Source organism: Carassius gibelio, chromosome A5, assembly GCF_023724105.1.
Source record: "Carassius gibelio isolate Cgi1373 ecotype wild population from Czech Republic chromosome A5, carGib1.2-hapl.c, whole genome shotgun sequence".
In the NCBI taxonomy this organism is placed as follows: Eukaryota; Metazoa; Chordata; class Actinopteri; order Cypriniformes; family Cyprinidae; genus Carassius; species Carassius gibelio.
The window spans coordinates 27,102,055-27,123,276 of NC_068375.1; the positions used below are offsets into that span (position 1 = coordinate 27,102,055).

At 36.6% G+C, this 21,222-nt stretch overlaps 1 protein-coding gene across 1 annotated transcript; it reads right to left on the reverse strand.

The window, feature by feature from the left end:
- Window positions 1–2,453: 2,453 nt before the first annotated feature.
- On the reverse strand, window positions 2,454–21,048 carry LOC128008458 (A disintegrin and metalloproteinase with thrombospondin motifs 15). Its single transcript, XM_052592880.1, has 8 exons — window positions 19,897–21,048; window positions 10,991–11,123; window positions 9,948–10,115; window positions 8,487–8,773; window positions 7,871–8,048; window positions 7,517–7,692; window positions 6,088–6,263; window positions 2,454–5,684 (listed from the first exon to the last, which is right to left on the reverse strand). Exons 1-8 carry the CDS (start codon window positions 20,833–20,835, stop codon window positions 4,865–4,867), a joined length of 2,877 nt encoding a protein of 958 aa, XP_052448840.1. The 5' UTR covers window positions 20,836–21,048; the 3' UTR covers window positions 2,454–4,864.
- Between the last annotated feature and the right edge of the window lie 174 nt (window positions 21,049–21,222).

Consider the following 21,222-nt stretch of genomic DNA (forward strand, 5'->3'; position numbering starts at 1 on the left):
GTGACCAATACGGGTCAATGTGTCTGTTTTTTTTTTAGGGGGAATCCTATTTTGAAGAGTTATTATGTTTCCTCTGCCTGGTCTTCCTGGTTCCTGTGTTTCATTATTGTAATTATTAGCACCTGTGTCTTGTTTAACCTGATTAGCATGTTATATATAGCTATGTGTTTATTCCAATTCTTTGTCCAGTGTAAACTTTTTAGATGGTTTCCATATTGAGGTCTGTTTTCAGGTATTTCTTTTTTCTAATTTCCCTTGCTCTTGGGGGTTGGATATATTTGAATTTTCTCACCTTTAATAAAAAGAGCACCACTTGGCTTCAAAAACATTTTGCTGTAAACCATCTATTTGTTACATGACTGAAGTTGATGAGTCAGTGGAAAGCTAATATTGAGACGAAATACACTGCTACTACACCACAAACTAAACTTTTCTCAGCTTTGGCCAAATTACCTCAAACAAATAAAATGTCTGTATTAAATACCAAAGTATGATGTCATCCCTCAATATTAGACACAATATTAGACGTTTAAATCATGGATCTAATAGATCTGATGTTCTATGGCAGCCCATTTGCAACATAATGAGACCCACAAACACTTGGATTCTATACAGTGATTGATGCTGTAAACCTGAAGCTCTATTTTGTTTTGTTTTGTTTTTTCTCTCCACTTTATTGAGAGTTATGCAAAATGTTCTTGCTTTAGGAAAAATGATGATAAGACTACTGAATTAATACCAGCTGGTAGTTAGTCACATTTATTGTTGTATCTGTCCTATAGACTAAGAGAAGGAACAACATATAGTTTGTACATTGAATTTGGTGCAAACATTTAGCAAGCAGCTGGCTCTCCATGACAGTGAAATGGGTTCCTTCAATACTTCAATACTCTAACCTCATGTAACAGTATGACTCACCATATGGGACCTGGCTGAGTAAACATTTGGCATTTAGCTTGTTGTAACTGGACAAAAAATTGATATCAGAGCTTTATAAACAAAATGTATCGGGACACATTAACAGAAGACGTTTTTTACTTGTCTTTGCAAAATAACAAGTGAAAGCTGATCTTCTCAGACCATCACAACCTTTAAGAAATAGCTGAAGACACCTCTTTTCCATGAACAAAATACTTCAATAACCATAAACAAGAGCACTATAAACTACACTTCCTTTAGCACCTCCTTTCTTTCTTTTCCACACTTCTCTGGTTCTTTATGGTCTACTCTTTTATGGAAACTCTGTATTGGGGTTCTGCTAATATTATTAATACGGTATGCCACACAATGCACTTTATCTCCAACACAGTTCAATAATGGACTACAGTATATGTACATTCTGCACATTGCACATTTGCACATTGTCATCTGTATAAAGTCTGTATGTCTATATGTAAATTGTTTCTGCACTGTCTGGAGCACGCTCCCAAGAACTTCACTCACCATGTGCTGTGGTGATGTGACAATAAAAGTGATTTGACTTGATTTTGATTGATTTGGTGATTCTAGCACAGAAATTCTTGAGTACAAGTGTCCTTGCCAGTTCATTTTGGTTGTGTTTTTTTTTTTTATGGCCATCATTAGGAAAACACCAGTTCCTCCAATCCAATAGAAATATGAATTTCTTACATAGCTTCTACAGAGAACTTTCCTCAACTATTTTTCTGCTCTCCAAAGAATATTTTATGGACAAGGGATTGTGGGTCAGTGGTTTCAGACAGGATATCAAGACAGCGTTATACTGTGAAGGCTATATTTTCTTTTCTTGTATGTTAATGATATGCAACATCAGGGAGTTATAGAGGGTGATTATGGTGGAATATTGACAAACAGTGATGGAAAAAAAAGGCCCTTCTACAAAAGTGTGAAAAAATGGTGTTAAAAGATGAGCGAAGCGTTCAAAGAGATACCAGCATATTTCTTCAAGGATCAAGATGACTTCAAACAGTGTTTCATATCAGGATAAAAAAAAGGTAAAAGAAGATAAAACTTAGAGCAAGGAAGAAGAAAGTAAATTGTCTTTCATTGCTGTCCAATCTTATTTTGTAGTCCATGCTGGTCCTTATGTAGGTCAGATGAAATCAGATTGTTTTTGGCCCCTGACAGAACAATGCTTTCTGCTTGATGTAATTGCACTAGTCTGTCACACTACCCACAATGCACAGCCCTGATATCACTCTCCAAGTTATATAATCATCTGATCGAGGTCTAACACCCTAGATGATGAGCGTGCAGCTGTTACATTCAACAGCTTGAAATATTACTTCTTTTTTCCATCTTTCTCTCCTTTCATTGTCTCGGGAGTTTGAAAATATTTCTTTCTTTCTTTTTTTTCTTTTTTTTTAATTCCTGCATGTAGACACCCAGCTAAGTTTGCAACTGGGTCAAACAAGAGTTAAGATACAATTATAAGTATAAAAAAATACAATAGGAAAAATTACACAGACTGCAAATTATTTCTAAATGTTTTATTAGGAATAAATACCTTGAAGCATGACAAAAAAAAAAAAAAAGAAAAAAAATTATTGTATAACAAGACATAATAGGTATTTACATGACTGCACAGCCAGATGGATGTATACATGGTATACAAGCCCATGCAGGACATTGAAATCTTTTGCTGTACAAAAGCACAAAAGAAAAATATGCATTTAAGTAATACAGAAACCATCTTTTAGATGGACGATATGTTCACTATGACGAACCTTGATCATGAACGTAACATGTTTAGCGGATTACAGGGATTCTCACTTACTGTGTCCAAAGAACAACTTGCCACTAAAGCATAGGGTACCACACTGTAAAACCTTGTGCCACTAGTTCTTAAAATTAATTGTAATAGTGCTAATAACTTAATTAAAATGGCAACTGTACCAGACAGGGCATGATTATAGCAGCTGCAACTCTGGCTCAAGTGGTAGGTAGAGTAGAGGAGATAAACAGCATTACAAAAAAGGGATCTGGTTGAAAGCTGGATGAGGAGGGAGTGTGTTTGGCAGTACAGAACATGGCTGACAGCAGGAAATATGCTGGCCAGAAAAAAAAGGTCTTCTGAGCTAAATAACAGTGACTTCAAGGAGATGAATTGACATGACGGCTAACATGCTAACACACACGTACTGATAAAACACAGGCTTTGTGTACATAAGGCTTTCTCCTTGCTGTTTCTGTTTTAGGGGGCTAATACATTGGCAAAGACTTAAACATTTCCATGATCTGTACTTTGTCAAAATGGCTCCTCTGAGTTACTGCATGTCATATTACAGCAGTAAAGGTGGATCACTAGGTTTCACGAAAGGCCATGTGGAAAGTAGCTAGAAGACTTACAGTTATAATAGTACACAGATGACAATTTATTTGCATGACGTAAAGCATTGGGATAACCGGCTTCCTTTGCTCTATTTGTGAAAAAATGCTAATATTTAGTCCTGTTTGCTGACATGAAGAATGTGCTGATGTGCTATGCTTCCTCTCAGTCCTTAAGCAATGTAAATAAAAACATGGAAATACTAGTAAACCATTTTTTTAGGCAAATACTAAACTCTGTTACAAATACTCCAGTCTCATTTTTGGATGTTGATCTTAATTTTTAGTTAATAATGAATTGCTCCCCACTAATTTTTCCACATCTCATGAGTTTTGAAGAACAGAGGGTATCAAAGGGGCAGACTGCAGCCAGTTCCATGCAGTTCAAGGGTTTTTGTGGGCTAGTATGTTATACACCCCGTGGAATGTTTCTGTTAACCCAGATGAAATACATTTAGTTTGGCGTCCTCTGCACACAATCATTAATGACCATTTCAAACATCAATTGCTCACACAAATAGATATGTTTACACTGATGTCTGCAGGGGGGAGTCATCCATTCAGTTAAAAGCAATGGATTTTTGCAGTTTATGATAAATAATTATACTGATGTTTTGGACTTGGATTGCAATGTCCTTCCTAATCACAAATATTTGTATAGTGTGGTTCATCAATTTCCATATGCTTACATAGACGTGTAGGCCTACATTATTGACATATTAACAGCATCGAAAATGTAAATGTTTTTCCAATTAATGATTGATATGCATAAAAATGTTTAAAATCCTTTTAGGTTTATAGAATATTGAACTGATAGAATACATTGATTTTACTGCATTTAATCAATAAAAGTAAGCTTTAGGTCTCTGTCATGCCTTTTCAACTAATTTAACATTACAGTATAATTAATGAAACAAGTTTACAAAATGGTATAATGTAGTAAAAATAACTGTCACTACAATTATCTGCCTGTTGTGCTTTGTATCGATGAGAAGTGGTTAGCTTTAGTGTAGACGTGGGATTAGGTTATAATAGTGAAATGTAACTATACAAATGTATTCCTAAAATTAAAAAAAAAATAATATGAAGAATTAATTAACATTTTTTTGATTGTTTTTTTTTTAGATGCAGAACAAACTTAAATACTGAGATGCTGTCAATATGTCTTTATCGCACATATTCAAACACACACAAAAAAATTATGTGTAAACATTACTTATAAATACCTTTGAATATTAATGACAACAGGCATGATAATGAATTTAGTCTCATCTTGATGATTTAGAGATGTTGTAATATAGAATTTGGTTAGAATTAGAGGTAGAGTACTATTTGCATTTGTGTTCAAGCCTGTTTATCTCACAATCTCAGTTGTCTATTTTGTGACAGTTTTTTTTTTCTTTTCCACAGCTGTTAATTTTTCCCCCATTGTCAGGCAGATGACAAATTCTAAACTTTAAACCAGAACATATAGTCTTTTTTCTTTGTTCCTTTCTCTGTTGAATATGCATTTTGACAAAATAGAAGGTCCATGTAGAAATATAAAGGAAGGGAGGGATTATTTACACGTGGCTAATGAACAGAAGTCCAGCTCCTGTGGCTTCTTTTTGTCTGCACATTTCTCCCTGGGAAGAAACTTTCCCACATTTGTAACGCAGTGAATCAGGCGCCGTTTGAAGCCCTTCCCACAGGTCTTGGAGCAGGGGGACCAGTCGCCCACGTCCCACATGGGGCAAGGGTCTCCACATGCCCGAATAGCACTGGGCTTTTGTGCAGGCTCGCAGTCTATTCCAGGCCCACCATCTCCCCCAAGACACTGCACCATCCTCCTCTGGAGTCCATTACCGCAAGTAACCGAGCACACACCCCACCCCGCCACCACCCACTTCCCTGGTTTAGGCGCAATATCGTTGACATATGAAGGTGAGATTTTGTCCTTAAGAAGATCTGCCTCTTTTCCACCTTTATTGATTCTCCCCTCTTCTCTAAGAACACTGTTTTCGGCACGTACCTTTTCTTCTTTCTTTTGCACCTTGGTATCCTTGCTCTCTCGTGGCAAGTAGAAAGAATAGCGTATACGTGGAGGTGTCATCTGGCCCACACAGAGCACTTCAATTACCAGGGCTTCACCCAGAGGCTTCACAGCCTGAAGAGTTTCTGAGGAGAAAACTGTTCCACTGTAGCGGAGCAGACTCCCTTTCACCAGAATATCCTTCTCCATGGCTGAAACCACATAGTTTCCATTCAGTAGGTACTTGCCCTGGCTGTTCTTGACGGCAAGATAGTTGTCGTCGCTCACAATGCCCTTATAGCCACGCTGCCTGATGTCGACGTTAGACGCTCCCATAGGAAGCATGACCACAAAATTGTAACCATGCCTGAAAAGAGAAAGGTCAGAAGAAGGATTAGAATAATTTTGGAATATTATTTTCTTTCTTAGTACATCACTTGGCCAATTCAAAAAGAAATATTAAGAATGCGCGTTTGAAGTCTGCACTGGATTGTGACAGCATATCTAAAAATAATGGCAATACATGTCTGATTTACAAAAACGATTCTTATGAACAAGTTCTTTTTAATGAAACAAAATCATTCTCAAACACTGTCCAGTATAATTTAGATTTGTACGTAAAAAGGACATCAACAAAAATACCGTAAATAATCAGTCTAATCAAAATCAAATAAGGAAATCTGTATTGATACCCAGGCTTAGCAAAAACATTAGGTTTATAATCAATGCCTTAATTATTTTCAGATTATTTGTGACCCAACTTCACTCACATGGGCTTTGTGAAAAGGCCTGAGACCTTCTTGCAGTTCTTATTATCTCCTCCACAGACACCACACTTGTCAAACTTCTTGTTGGATCCCAGTTTTCCATCACATCCTGCCTTGATGCATTTGCCTTGGACACAGACCGATGAGGAGTCAGGAGAACATGGTGTACCATCAACAACCTATAAAAAGCAGGGAAAAAATTATTTGCATGCCAACTATCTTGTGGATACATATAATGTTATGGTGACAAAAATGTAAGGCAATTCTTGTACAACCATTTATTTTGTATTGATGATTAAAATAAATGTGTGTTTTTTTTTGTAATTGAAAATGTAGATTAAAAGGAAGATGTTTGCTACATATACAGTATATGTACATTAGATAAATCTTTTTAATGGTTCCCGTTGCTCAGTTTTAGAGCAGCTTTGTAAAACAGGCTGATTTCTAACTATAAGCATTTACTGTGTGGGGGGGTGCATTGAAACAAATGAGTCTAGCATGTCTACTATTAAGCTATTTCTGTCCCTATTCTGTTAACCATTTGTTATGGATGAGTTACACTTCAAATTAGCATCGGGGCTTACTGAATTAAAATGCAGTCTAGCCTTTGGTATTGCTTCTTTCTTTCTTTTTATTTTTTGCCTCTGGCAAAACATGTCTTTAGCAGATTAAAGTTCATTGCCGTCTCTTTCATAATACAGGCTCTGCATGGTTTCTTCGATGTCAAATCCCTGTTAAAACAGAATGTCTGTTGCATCTGTACAGTTTCACTCTGCACAACAGTATTTTGCAAGGATAGGCCCTTTCACCTTCTTTATCTTTATCTTTTCTTTTCACTTTCATCAGTTCTGTCTGTCTGTCTGTAGTGAAATCTGACGCAAGTGTAAAGCAGCCAGCAAACAGCAGGTATGCTCACCACAACCTTTCTCCTCTTACATGCCTATAGTAATATACGGTTTTAATTTAATGATTCTTTTCCTTTCAATAAATTATTAGGTGAATGTTTAATAACTCAAAACTGTTCTGAGATTGCATGTGTAGCCTTTAATTTTCCAAACTATTGCAAATATATTTTGTGGTGTTAAGGTGTGTTAAATTCACTTCATGTTATAGTCTTCCAGACTCACTGACAGATTATATTCCCTGCATCCTCCATAATTCAATGCATAAATTCAATAATCTCCAGTGAGAGAAGCCCTTATTCATGAGATTCTTAGTTTATATATATATATTTTAGCTAATATATTAAATGATAAAATCCTAGTTAAAATATATAGGCCCCATTATTAGATTAACTAATATTTTCCATTGCATGACTTGAGGAAACTAATATATATTTTTCATACCTTAAACCCAAACTTCTTTTTAATATTGTTTTTTTTTAAATAATTTCTAAACATGATAGATGGTTGTTAACACTTTAATTGCCCACCTTTGGTGCAAGAATGTGGAAGTAGCCTGTTCCATTTGCCCTGCAGATCAGCTTGCATGTGTCTTTAGCCGAAACACCAGAATATTTGGGCACCCACACCACAGAGGGGGTAAGCCGGTTAGTATTCAGACTAAACCCATTGTAAGCTTCACACTGCTCCTCACGATAGCTCTTGCCTAAAATGACAATGAGGCAATGTAAGTGGAGCACGTTCTTGAAATGCTTATTTTATTCCATATGCAATGCAGAAAAAGCATAAATGATTCCAAATAATACAATTATCCTTGTTTACTTTTGTTTACACTGATGCTGGTTTTGTGTATAGAGAGAAAACATTAGGAAAGGGTTTCAAACCTGTGTCAGGGCATGGGAAGAGGCTGCAGGAGCGGTATTTGACCCTTACTCCCTGGCAGTATTTTCCCCCGTTGACTGGGACAGGGTTGTCACACTCTCTCTTTGACAGCTGCACTCCACCTCCACAAGTTCTGGAGCAGGTACCAAACGGCCCCCATTTACCCCATCTGCCATCCACCTGATACAGAAGAAACAGGAGGAGGGGTTAGTCACTACTCTATTTTACTACACTACCTTTAACATTGAACAACAGACTCTATTTTACTTCTAAACACCAAATGAATTGGCCACTAAGAACCTTTTTACGGGTCATGTTCAAGATCGCTAAGCAACAGGGCAAATATACCAAAGAACAGGTCAAGTGAAGTATGTTTAACGGGCTGACATCGGTATGTTCAATCGCTGTTGTGGTCACATGACATCTTTCACACTGCAGTGAGAGTTCCTTTAAAATGCATTAAATGTGTCCATACAACAAAAGTGTAAATAAATACTCTTTTCTAAAATTCTGAACTCTGCAAATGAGCATGATTAAAACCGCAGTGACAGTTTGTATATTTAGTGTTCATCAATCCATACAAGTATTTGAGATAATGTATAAGATTTGTGAAGCTACCTTAGTTTTGCCGATCTCCTGTTTGTCCATGCATGTGCCCCTCATGCAGAGCTGTCTGTCCCCGCAGCTGGTTCCGTCTGCCCATGGAAAGTGTCTTGTTTGGCACACAAGTTGCCCGCGGGTCTTCCCTGTACACCACAAGCGCTGACATGGTGCCTGCATGAATGGGCAAGGCTTTGAACCGGCACCGAAGGCAAGCTCACACTGCCGCTCTAGACCATAGGATGCACCTGGGAGCACATCTGGAAGAGCTAACGGTTTCTGAGGTTGATCCAGCAGACAATCGCCTGCAAAGATGTCAAATAATAAGAGAATGTTACACACAGTTGTATGAAATTGTATTTACAACACTTCAGAGACTTTTGTTTACAGTCATTTTACCTGTAAATCTTTATTAAAAGTCAATCAAATCAGGAAATACATATGCAAGACTTGCTCAGCTCACCCTAACACAACTATAGCATATACAAACACTCCTATAATGTGTTTTTTATTGAGGTAAAATGAAAAAAAATTTGAAACTTTTCTGAAGACAGTCACTTCTCAAAGAATATATATGAAATACATTCGTATTAACCCCTACCCAAATCCAATATTTATGTTTTTCTTCCAGTATTTTAAGCCAAATATCAGCCCTGAGAGGAGTTCTGAATCCCCCAATGACCCCACTGTAAACCTTCACTGAAACACAAACATTTAAATCTGCAAGCTGTAAAGTAAGCTGACCTTGAGATGTTTATTTCTTTGAAGACAGCTTTTCAGAAATCACCCACACTGAGATGTCAAACCCAGACTCACTCATCACTATTAGCCATGGGCACGCTCATATACACAACTATTCAAAAGGTCTTAGTAAGATTTTTTTAAACGCTTTTGTTTTTGAAAGTGTTTTTGAAAGAAGTCTCTTATGCACACCAAGGCTGCATTTATTTGACCAAAATACAGTAAAAAAAAAAAAACCTCAGTAACTGTGATCCAATTTTTTCAGAATTCTTTAAATAATAGAAAGTGCAAAAGAAAATTTATTAGAATTTTATACATTTATGTAAAACTTTGTGTAAAAAAAAGAGCTTAAAATTGAAAAAATCATTTTTAAACTGAACACATGCACTTAGATATAAACATTTGATATATACACATTTAAAGACAAATTTCAGCATATTACATTTTTGATAGATTAATAGTGTCAAAAATAGTGTTATACAGTATCTCAGTACTGCTGTGTTGTTGTTCTTCACTTTCATATGGCATTACCCTTGTATGGTAACCTACTGTATAAAGGCCAAACATATTTGACATTATGCAAAAGTGGAAATGTAGTTGCATTTAGAATTGATATTAAGCGAACCATATTCAGGCCACCTACAGTGGGTTTACTTTGAGGGGGTTTGGTTCACATTAAAGGTAATTTTTAGCTTTCACATATTGCCAAAATTCACAGTATTGCTTTCATTTATTTACCGTGTCCACTGTCCAGGTAGTCAGTGATAATAGCAGCACTGCATGGAGACCAGGGACTGGTGCGGTTGATTCGGATCAGAGTGGGAGACATCATGTGATTGTCCTGCAGCTTGCCAAACACCTCCTCACATGCCTTAACATTATCATGTGGCATATTGAAGACATGTCCTGTAACATTGCAGGAGAAAAGGAGAGGAGAAAGAAGTGAGGACACAAGAGGGAAAAAAAGACAAAAACCAAATGCGATGTGTGTCAACACTTTACACAGATGTAAATGAACCATCTCTAGAAATTATCTAAACATAAATTTAGATTTTTGCCTTTTAAAACACCAATCATTCCAATACAATTTTCCTGTCAGCAGTCGCACCACAACTATGCTGAGTCACTTCTACAATACCTCCAACATCTCCCCACATTTCCTTCCTGGCCTTGAGAGGAAACTTTTGCAAAACCGCCTATGAGGTTTCCTACAGGGAAATAAGCCACTTTAATAGAGCTTATCTTTCCTCAGCTGCTCCACTGAGATCATCTGAACTGAATGAACATCATCTCTGGGACGATGTTGTGGAGATCATCCAAACGATTTAGAATGCTTAAATCACTGGTTCTAGACCCACATATTGAGTAGGATTGGCAAGCATTCAGTTCAGAGATTTTGGCACCTCCAAATATGATAAATGATCATGAAAAAGGCTTGTTATTGGAGCATCATGCTTCTGCCAGAAGTGATTAAATTAATGCAAGTATAGAAACTGTGGTTAGTTTAAGTCATAGTCAGTGATATTATGTCTGCAATGTATTAAATCAATATTTAAAGTTTATTTAAAGTTTAATGCAGTTTTTTAACAGACATATTTACTATTAACTGCTTTTAAGTTTTAAATTGAAGTCAGTCATGTTGACTCATTGTTTCTACAGAAGCATACATCATTGTTTAACAATCTTGTAGCTCATGGTACTGTACAGTATAGGTCTCTCTTAAAAGGTTCTCAATGGAGAAAAGAAACAGGATTTTTACTGCCAGAACTGTTTACACTTACCAAGCTCATGGGCAGTAGTGAAGGCAGATGGCAACCCATCATCTTCAATCACAGAACAACTTCTCTTGGGATCACACATGGTGCCGACATCTGCCATACCCAGTGTGTCGCATGTTGAGGCTCCACACAGGTCCTAGATCAGTAGAACATACATTGTGGTCATCATTCTTATTTTTTACATTCTAAATGAGGATTTGTCAAGTCAATGTGAGTACAAATTATATTGAGCGTATTTAACACATAAAAAGTTATTTTTATATACTTTTAGTCTTAAATACATATCTAAAACCAAATTATTTAGATTAAATTTAAAGCTGAATATTTAGCAAATATATAAATTGGTGATGCTGCTGGGTAAATCAACCAATGGCATATAATTTCAATCATTGGCACATAAATCCTGGTGTTAAGTTATATATTAATACTAATAGTAATAAAAAAAATGGTAACAGATATTCAAGTAAATTTAACTGAAGAATCACACTAACACTGAGTGAAAAAAAGTGAGTGAAAAATAGGAAATAGGTAGCTAGAAGAATGTGCTTTTAATTGACATGGAAATATTTCACATGCTCAAAATATCTTTAATTTTTATTGGCCAAAAATGCAGTATCTCAGTCCAAATTTCCGACTGACCTATATTGTGTTTCCAAGGTTTAAAATGGATTTGCTCAAAATATCTGAGCCCTACAGACTCAACATCATAATAGCAGGTTTGCTGGTCACCCTTATCCCATGGTGCAACACCCTACAGTATACCAACTCCCAAAAAAGGACTAGCATTGACTGTGGTCGTAACCTTAGAATTAAAAGTAGAGTTTCTCTCTGGCCACAACACACTTAAAGGGAACAGAAGTTTCACAACACTCTGGTGAAACAGTTCAACTCCTGTTATTCAACAGCATAACTCATTTAACCCTCAAAAACTCATTTTGCTCTAAGAAGCCCAAAAGGCTCTGACATCTTTGACCACATATTAAATTGCACTGTCTAGGACGAAGTTCCAAATCAGTGTGACATGTTACTCACGTTTATACATAACAATCAAAAAGTTTTTTAGTAAACATTGAAGTCTACAAAGACGAAGCGTTTCTTCTGGTCTTCTTAGATTTTACATCTCTCTCTCTCTCTTGATCTATTGACATATTGGAGGTCCATATGTTAGAAAAGAGTGGATTAACTTTATTTTTTAGATTCAGACTGCATCAGTAAGACCTCAGGGTAAAACTTTCTATGAAGCCCAGATTTATAATTTGGGTATTCTTAAGGCATTATAATGAATGGATAATGGATAATATATAACTTATAATATGTTGTATCATCTCATAAATAAGCATAAGAACAGTTTTGATGTATTATACTATGACATACGTGTATTTTAAGTGTATTTGATGACACTGAAAATACACAAATTTAAATATTTTATTAATCAGCATGTTATTTATTGATTATTTATAAAATATACACACTATTAAAAGAGGTCCTGCATGCAATTGGACTAAATTAAACACTGAAATTATAGCTATAATTAGGGGCAAATTTTAGCACAAAAATATGAACTTAATTGCAAAAAGTGTTTGTTGCAATTAATTATATTTCCCATAGTTATAATGTATTATAAGTCTCATATCTTGCCATTATTTAAGATCTGCTCTGCACAATAACTTACATAGTGGAAGTACATCTTATCAGTGTTTTTACTGAAAAATGACAAATACAAAGTCTTCTTGAAAACACCCAAAAGGTTTAATAATGCGGTCTTATTATTTATGTGTTCTTTGTTTACTGTAAGTAAAGTAACTTTATTTTACTTAAAGAAAACAAAGACCACTTATAAATAATAATAATTATTATTTATTTCTCAAACAAAATTAAATCAGATCAGATGAATTTCCTTTAAACAATTTTTTATTTTAATATCAGTATGGTTATTTTGATGCATTTAGACAAATATTGATAATTAACTTTGCACAACTACCTGTCAACTAGCAGTCATTGTAGTAGTACTGGTAGTACGTGTACGTCTGCTAAATATCTGCTTGAAGGTTCCCCAGCAGACATTATACTGACTATAAGCAACTTTGCAAGTACGTCAACTTATTCTACCAACCTTAACCTTAACCAGTCTACTAATACTTTAAATGAAAGTTAGTTGGCATGTACAGTAGTTGCAAAGGTGCTTATAGTAAATAGACTAAGGGGACCATCAAAATAAAATGTAATTTTAAAAAAAAAAATAAAAAAAAATAAAAAACTTTTTGAAAGTATTATAACTGATCTTAAACTAGCTCACAGCACAATTAACATTGACCTCACAGGAAACACTCATAAACACTCAACCACTCCTGAGCATTTACAAGATGTAGTAAGATACTGTGCAGATTAGATACTGAGATAATCCATTATAAATTAAGTGGATTTAATATGGTATTAATTGCGTGTTATAAATAATCATGCTCTTAAAAGTTATAACCACAAATACATAAGTATAACAATGTATTATACTTGTTGTTATGATTATTTATGAGATGGTACAACATCTTATAAGTTTTAATACATAACATTAAAACATAAATTAGCATTATGTATTCATTATAATACCTTAAGAATACCCTTATAAATATGGGCTTCAAAGAAAGTGTCTCTGTCCTTTGTTCGCTTCATTTTACAGCAGATTTGTTTACAAAGAGAGCACAATTTGACGTAGTATTCTCAAAAAGCATAAAACAAAAAGACAATGCTGGCCATTTACTTCCAAGTCTACAATCCACCCCTCCTATTCACTTTCCGAATGAGGGGGTCAAAACCAAACAGAAAATAGCCTATTACTTCTAAATTATATTTTTTTATGTAAAAATCTTGATAACATTATAAGTGGACCTCAGAGAACTGTACAAAATAATAAAAAGCGGTGGTTCATGGCCCCTTTAATTTGACCTGGTTCTCACAATCTCTCAATTTCTTGATGTATGTGAATCCAGCTGCTAACTCCCAAGAATCATCATGGGACTAATCATGAAGTCTCCCTGGTCTTTTAAGACGACGGATATCTTGTTCAAACATTAACCATGTCCAAATGCTTCTCTGTAGTCAGACATCTGCCATAAATATATTGGTTGGGAGTGTATTAAAACATAATTTTGTGCGACAACTGATCTGAGACAGATAACAAATGCAGTAATAAATCTTTATTCAAGACAAAATTAATTGTACATGAAACAAACACTAGTCTGTAAAAAAAGGCATCCACCAGAAAATTCAGTTTAGTTTAGTTTGACAAAATGTGACTCACTCTGGGACCTGACTACACTCACAGGATGAAAATACGGCAATGTTGCCAATTTTTCAAAAAATGTAGCCTATTATTAAATGAAGGCAACATGACCTCGTCCCACAAATGCATATAACAGGAAAGGTGTGACCTGTCTTTCTAAATCACTCCAGCCAACACTGCCTCAACACCAGTTGCTTTATGCACAAGGAATTTTGACTTTACATTAGTGCTTAAATGAGTCATTCTGCTCTAGTTACAAACATACACAAACAAATCTAAATACAGATGGTTTGCTGATTGGATTACTAAAGAACGTGAACAATTGTGGTCGTTCACAGTTTGGTGTTTAGGTTGTTACTTTGATCATATGTAGTTCAGAAACTTCTAGAACAGAAGTTTCCAAACTCGGTCCTGGAGGGCCGCTGTTCTGCAGAGATTAGCTCCAACCTTAATCAAACACACCTGAGCCAGTTAATCAAGGTCTTACTAGGCAAACTAGAAACTTCCAGGAAGGTGTGTTGAAGCAAGTTGGAGCTAAACTCTGCAGGACACAGACCCTCCAGGACCGAGGTTGGAGAAACATTGATGGACAATTTCATGAACAGTTGCGCTTCTTCGGTCCAAACCTTGCATCTTATTCATATATCACCTGCAGTTCAGCTATGAGAATAATAGTTGAATTTATTATTAGAATAAAAATATTATCATGAAATAACACATATAAAACATCTGATTAGAAATGAGAAACACTGTAGACCAGAACCCTGTCCTGACAAACTTGCACTTGTGTGACCTAGTTTTAAAACATGATGCACTGTTAAATGAAATGTGAAGAAAATTATAAGATGTGATCAATGTTTTATTTTTTCTATGATATATTTATCAGCATCCATTTAAGATGCTATCTGATCAATTTATTATTCCATTGTATCCAGTGAATTCATCATACAATCTTCCCCACTTCTTCATCCGCCTCCTCCAGAGTTCAGACTCCAAGTGCATGATGACATGCTTTGGAAATAAAATATGGTATGAGCCTTTTGAATTCTAGCCATCTGCCTGTGCCAGGTGCAGAAAACAGAACCAGACCATTTTAGGCTCCGGTTTAGCTAATGGTCCTGTGCACTGACAATGTTAGATAAGCAATGAGAGCAGACTCCCATGTCATTTCAATTAACTTATTTATCCATTTTTATTTTTTATCCAACCTCTATGTTTGGCAAGAAATCTCTTTATCCTTTGCAAAACAGGGGGAAAACTTGCCCATACTCTCCACAAGCAGATCTGACCCAATTGGCATCCAGCACTGCACACATACGACTTTCATTATGCCTTTATAAAATCAAAACTGTTCCATATGTGCATTTCTCTCACTTTTTCCCTCTCTTGCCTTCCTTCGCACTTTTTATCTATATCGCTGTTGTACTTTCTCTGATAAACTATCCTACACTACCCCTGCGGGGCGGTAGTGGTTATATGGTTAGCCACCCGGGTAGATGTACACTTCCAACAGAGTGTCTATGCAAACAAGCACATAATTAAATACAGGCCACATAGCAATTTACACTGTAGTTCTTAAACATTACAAAAATGAGATGTTTCTTGTAATAATGATTGCAACAATATTTGAGGCATTTCGTTTTTGCCGTCTTATTTTATTTGGTTCTGAATTTCCATTACCCAACAAGCGCAATGAAAAGGTTTATTTAAAATCATCCCGTGTGACAAACTTAAGAACCACAGGAACTGCAAAAAACATGCTCACATGGCAGTCAACAAACTCTGAGCTAGTGATCATTTTCAAACCAAATATGTAGTTATATAAAAATAGGAGATTGGCCTATAGCCCAAGGCTGTTGGTTACTTTTGCCAGCTAGCTGAGGAACATATTGAGAAGGCAGATGCTGCACAAGTTTGATACTGGTAAATTTTTACCAGTAATAAAAAAAATTGAGTTAGATGTGGTTGTGGGTCCTATATTTATGTTAAAAAATGCTTAAATGCTTGACTCTTAAAGACTAATGCTATCAATGCAAATCCTTCACTTTTCCTCCACTTTGCCATTGATAAGGGCTGTATTTAGAGAATCCAAATAAACTTCAGATGGGCCTTTTTGTCCCTGTGATGAAAAGCTGAGTCAAACTTTTAAGCTGGCTTGCTGTTCCCAATTATCTAAATTACATAACACAAGGAACTATTATAAAATACCAGTAATGTTCTACATTAAACTTCAAGTATATGAGTATACAGATATATTTACAACCAAAAATAAGACCTCAACAGAATGTGCAATCTCCATATCGAATGTACACAAAAAGCAAACTTTACCATACAAATTAGATTAATTTAGCTTATTCAGTGTTGAAGAAAGTAGTATTTACTGGGCAGTTAATGATGATAGTTAATTTGATTATTTGAAACAGGTTCATAAATGTGATGCTGTGAACTTAATGCTATTACACATGTACACTGTAAACTTTAGTTACTGTGCTGCAGTGGCATGTAGAGCTTTGTAAATGTTATAGTTTTGTAATAGTTATATTACATGTTGCCATATCTCTCAAGACTCTCAGTCTCTCTTGCAACAGTGGCCTAGTTACAACTTTTGCTCTGGTTTTTATTAATCAGGAACCGTTGCATTTGTGCATGACAGGCCAGTAGTGACTCATTCTGGGACTTTTCTTGTTTCTTGCAACAAATGTACTTATTAAAAATCATATTTGCTGCCATAATATTTAATTGGTGATTAAAATACCTACAATAATCCACTGCTGGTTTTGATGCCACTACATCATTTGACAGAAAATGAGGTCATGACAGAACAACCTGAATGGAAAGATATGGTTTTATTCTCAGGCTGCAGCTGGGATTGGAGCTCTGCAGCAGGTGGGCCTGGACACAGCGGACACATGGGTTTTCTCTCTCTGTCTTTCCTGCTTTTCTCTTTCTTCACCACCCTCAGCCTCTCCCTCATTAAATACTTGTAATGGGAAACAGACTGAAAGGAGGTAGGAGGAGAAAGAGGGGTAAAGAGTCAGATCGTGTGCAGTTGGGACTAAGGATAGTGGAAGCTCCCCACAAAAGTGGACACTTCCTGTTAGTGTATCTCCCATAGTCCTGTATGAAACTCCCTTTACCTCTTTTGTATACATTGGCCTTGCTGACATAAATAAATTAAAGAAATAGTTCTGTCATTATTCACCCTCACACTGTTCCAAACCCATTCGACTTTCTTCAGTTGAACACAAAAGAAGAAAAATCTAGAGATTTACTTGTAATACTTTTCCATTCAAGTACAAGGCACTTTAAAACTTCAACAAGTCAAAGTCAAGAACTGGATCAATCTGGATCACATTATAAAAACCTAGTGACTTTAGAAGACTTGGAATAATGCATGCATCATATGAGCTGCTTTTATGATTCTTTTCTGGCCCTTTTTTTTTAAGATTTGTTTGAAGCACTAGTCCCAATTTATTAACTGAATGGAAAACAGCAACTAATATTCCTACTTTAGCTATTTAATATGATATATGTAGGTTGCAATGCATTAACTAAATAATGAGATCATCTTCATTTAATTATCTGCACAAGCTACAGTTTTATAGTAGTTTTATATGTAGTATGCCTGTACATTCAATATATACCTTCTGTAATGTTCACTTATCCATCCATTAATTCATCTAATCAACCATTATCCTTCTCATCCATCCATTAATTTGCTCATCAATTTACATTTGTAATGTCATTCATTTTCTCTCTGTATTATGTATGCAGAATTGGATAATCACACCATACTCAGTTTGGAAACTTTAATATAGGTTAGCAGATGTAGCTACAAGTCAAGCCCCTCTCCAACTCATCTTGAGTCATCCAAGACCACGGAGGAACCTGAAAATCTCTCTCTGGCCACAGGGAGTGATAAACATAATGAGTGGAAGAATGTAAGGAGTAACTCTGCTCTCTTGCTAAAATGCTTCATAAGTTCCCTTTAGAGAAAAAGCAATAAAATATTTACTCTCCTCAGAATGATTCACTACAGCTGTCATCTAGACTAGGCAGACATGACTGGACTGGATGTCCAGCTCGGGTCATGTGTAAATGCAGCAGATCGCCAGAGGATACAATGGTTGTGCTCATCTGATGTGTTTGGAATTGGAAATGTTTTCACACATACAAGCATTCCTAAAAAACAGCTGACAGCATAAAATTAGTTCATGGGTGAGTCTTTACAAAGCAGGGGTTTATGTGTGCATAACACTGAGGACTGAATGCTAAGCTTTGTCCAGCCATTCCTTAATTTTGCCCTGGTCAATGTCATTGATAAACAGCTGATAACAGTACTGAAATGGGTTGGGTTAAATAAGGGCAGGAAAACGTGAAGTTGTAGGAAGCTGATGCTACTGAATTATATACAAGTTGGTAACCAGTAAAGCCAGTAAGTCTTTTCAAAATACTGCATTTAGTTTAATTTAAACAATAGTTCAGATTCCAGGCTTACCGGAAAACAGTGCCTGTGATATTTCTGCAAAATATTAAATTGTTTCTTACATGTTTTGCAACACTTTCAAAGTGTTTCAAAGTCCAGTGAGTGCTGCTAAGAGGGTGTTCAGTTTTACTCTAAAAAAAGATGAACATAAACATATTTACTATGTCAGAAAAAATCATATGGGTCAGCACGATAGCCTCGTGCTTAATGCGTCGGCATATAGTGCAGCTGCACTCACAGAGACCCGAGTTCAAATCCTGCCTTGAGGTCCTTTGCTGATCCTGCTCTCCTCTCTCCACCCCAATACTTTCCTGTCATCTCTCCACTGTATTTGCAAAAACAAAAGGCCCATAAATTTAACCTATATGTCATATGGACCTGGTCATGTGCTGCAAATGTGTCAGAATGTATTAGTTTGCAAGTCATGATCCATGGTAAAGGTGTTTTGAGGTTATAACATAGTATTGCGCAAGGAACCATGTTATTAATTGATAATTTGTCCCAATAATCATAATGTATAAAAAAGGAATAAAGGTTGGGTTGAATTATATGTAGGTGTTTTATTGAAGATTTGCGAAATTGTAGGAGACAATGAGCCTTGATCAATTTTAGCCCTCTGCTAAGTATTCTGCGTACGTGAATTGTATCTTTGCTGATTTAGAGCATGCATTTCTACTCGCAGTGCCGATACAGGGCAATAGCTCAAAGGCAGAAGTGACCAATGACCTTAACAACTCTTATAAGCACGATGGGAACTGCAGGTTAACTGGAGAGGCCACTCATGTTGCAGCCTGCCCATTACTCTGTGAGATACAAAACATAGTTCAGAATTTAACCAAGCTTTAAGTACCAGTGCTAAGATAAAAACATTTAAGTTAGAGTAAAAGCATTTTTTTTTTACAAACAACAATTAAAACACCTGCTTATTGCAGTGCACCTAAAAAGCTGTGATTACAATGTCATCATAAAGCATGTCAAAATTGGTTTGATTATTATTGGGTAAGTAAATTGCAGCAAACTGTGTGGTGTTCAGTTTTGTTTCTTGTTGCCTGCCATCAATTACCACAAGATACACGAGCAGGATCATTCCAGGATTCGTTGAGTCTCATACTGCACCCTATTGACCAAAGACGCATTACACCTTACCTGCTTTGTAAAAAGGATGGCCGTATCCCAATACTCCGCATGCTTGTCGCTGTTTTTGTTCATCTTCTTCTGCCAGGTACAGAAATTACGCAGGGTCATCGCCGCGTTCCCGGAAACCTTGGGTCCTTTCTCTTCCTCGTTAATCACCATAAACTTGACAACCACGATGTTGATAGAGTTAAAAATAGTGGGGTGTTTGTAAAGCTTAGCTGCCACTGACATTAAGGTCAGCACGTAATGCTTGAGGTCGTCACCGTGGAATTTGGCCATGGATTCGTCGGCCACCACTAATGTCTCTACATAACGCGGAATGGAGACAAATCTCTTCGAGCGGTTTTTCAGAACTGACATAGTGACGTTATTCATGTGTTGTTCCTTCAGGTGCTTGAACTTCGCCAAGGACTGTGCAACGGTTTGGGTCACACCGCTGTCCACGCCGCATCTTGACGTGGAGTTGCCACTCAGTTTGGCGTTAGATCTGCGGCTGATGACATGCGCATGCATACTGTCCCAGTCGGTGTCGTTTAAAGCCGGCTTGATGAAATATTCCCAGCCACCGTAACCGAATGCGCCCTGCAGTCCCTTGCACAAGCTGAGCGCTGCATATGAATAAGGATCAGAATTCACTTCACCGGCATAAAAACACCGGCTCATATCTTCACTATGCGCGGAATTGTGAGCAGTTGCGTCGGTGTGCGTCGAGAAAGCAGGCGAGATGAAGCTGGAGTCCGACTGTAATTCCAGTATAAAATCTTGTTCAAATGCACTTATTTTGAACGCAACCGTTTGCGGCAACGTGTAGACTTCATTACTGACCAAATTGTTCTTGACATGATCCAGTCTGACGGGCACGCACAACTGACTCTGCATAGAATAAACAATGTCCAATTGAGCATAAAACACGTTAACAAGAAGAACTGACCTTAGCAACAAAAACATGTTTGTGCGCTAAAAAACTTTGATTTTGAGAAATGAGAAAGTTCAGTGAGATGTAAATACAACAATATTCCAGGATGCGATTGCACTAAAAGTTTGACTTTGCGCGTCCACAAAGAGTGAAATCCGCCGGTCTGTGATCCATCCCTTTCTTGTACCTGTATACTGAAGCAGCTCTGCTCATCGATCGCCTTTATGCGCGCGCGTCATTTGTAAACATCCAGCCTTGTAATCAGAAGATTTTGGGGAGGTGCTCGAGTGCGCTCATTGGGTAGGCTTTAGTTTTAAGGTTAAACCAGGAACTACTTGTGGCTCTGAGCTTTCGCATCATGAGCGCGCAGCGCTCCAAGAGCCGGGTTTTGCTCCCACTACATTTACAGCACCCAAACA

Excerpts from the sequence above, each read along its gene's own strand:
- LOC128008458 (XM_052592880.1), bottom strand. The coding sequence starts at position 20,835 with ATGTTTTTGTTGCTAAGGTCAGTTCTTCTTGTTAACGTGTTTTATGCT. Across the intron at positions 8,049-8,486 it reads AGGAGATCGGCAAAACTAAG|GTGGATGGCAGATGGGGTAA; the intron begins GTAGCTTCACAA and ends CTTCTGTATCAG. Across the intron at positions 5,685-6,087 it reads GGCCTTTTCACAAAGCCCAT|GCATGGTTACAATTTTGTGG; the intron begins GTGAGTGAAGTT and ends TTCTCTTTTCAG.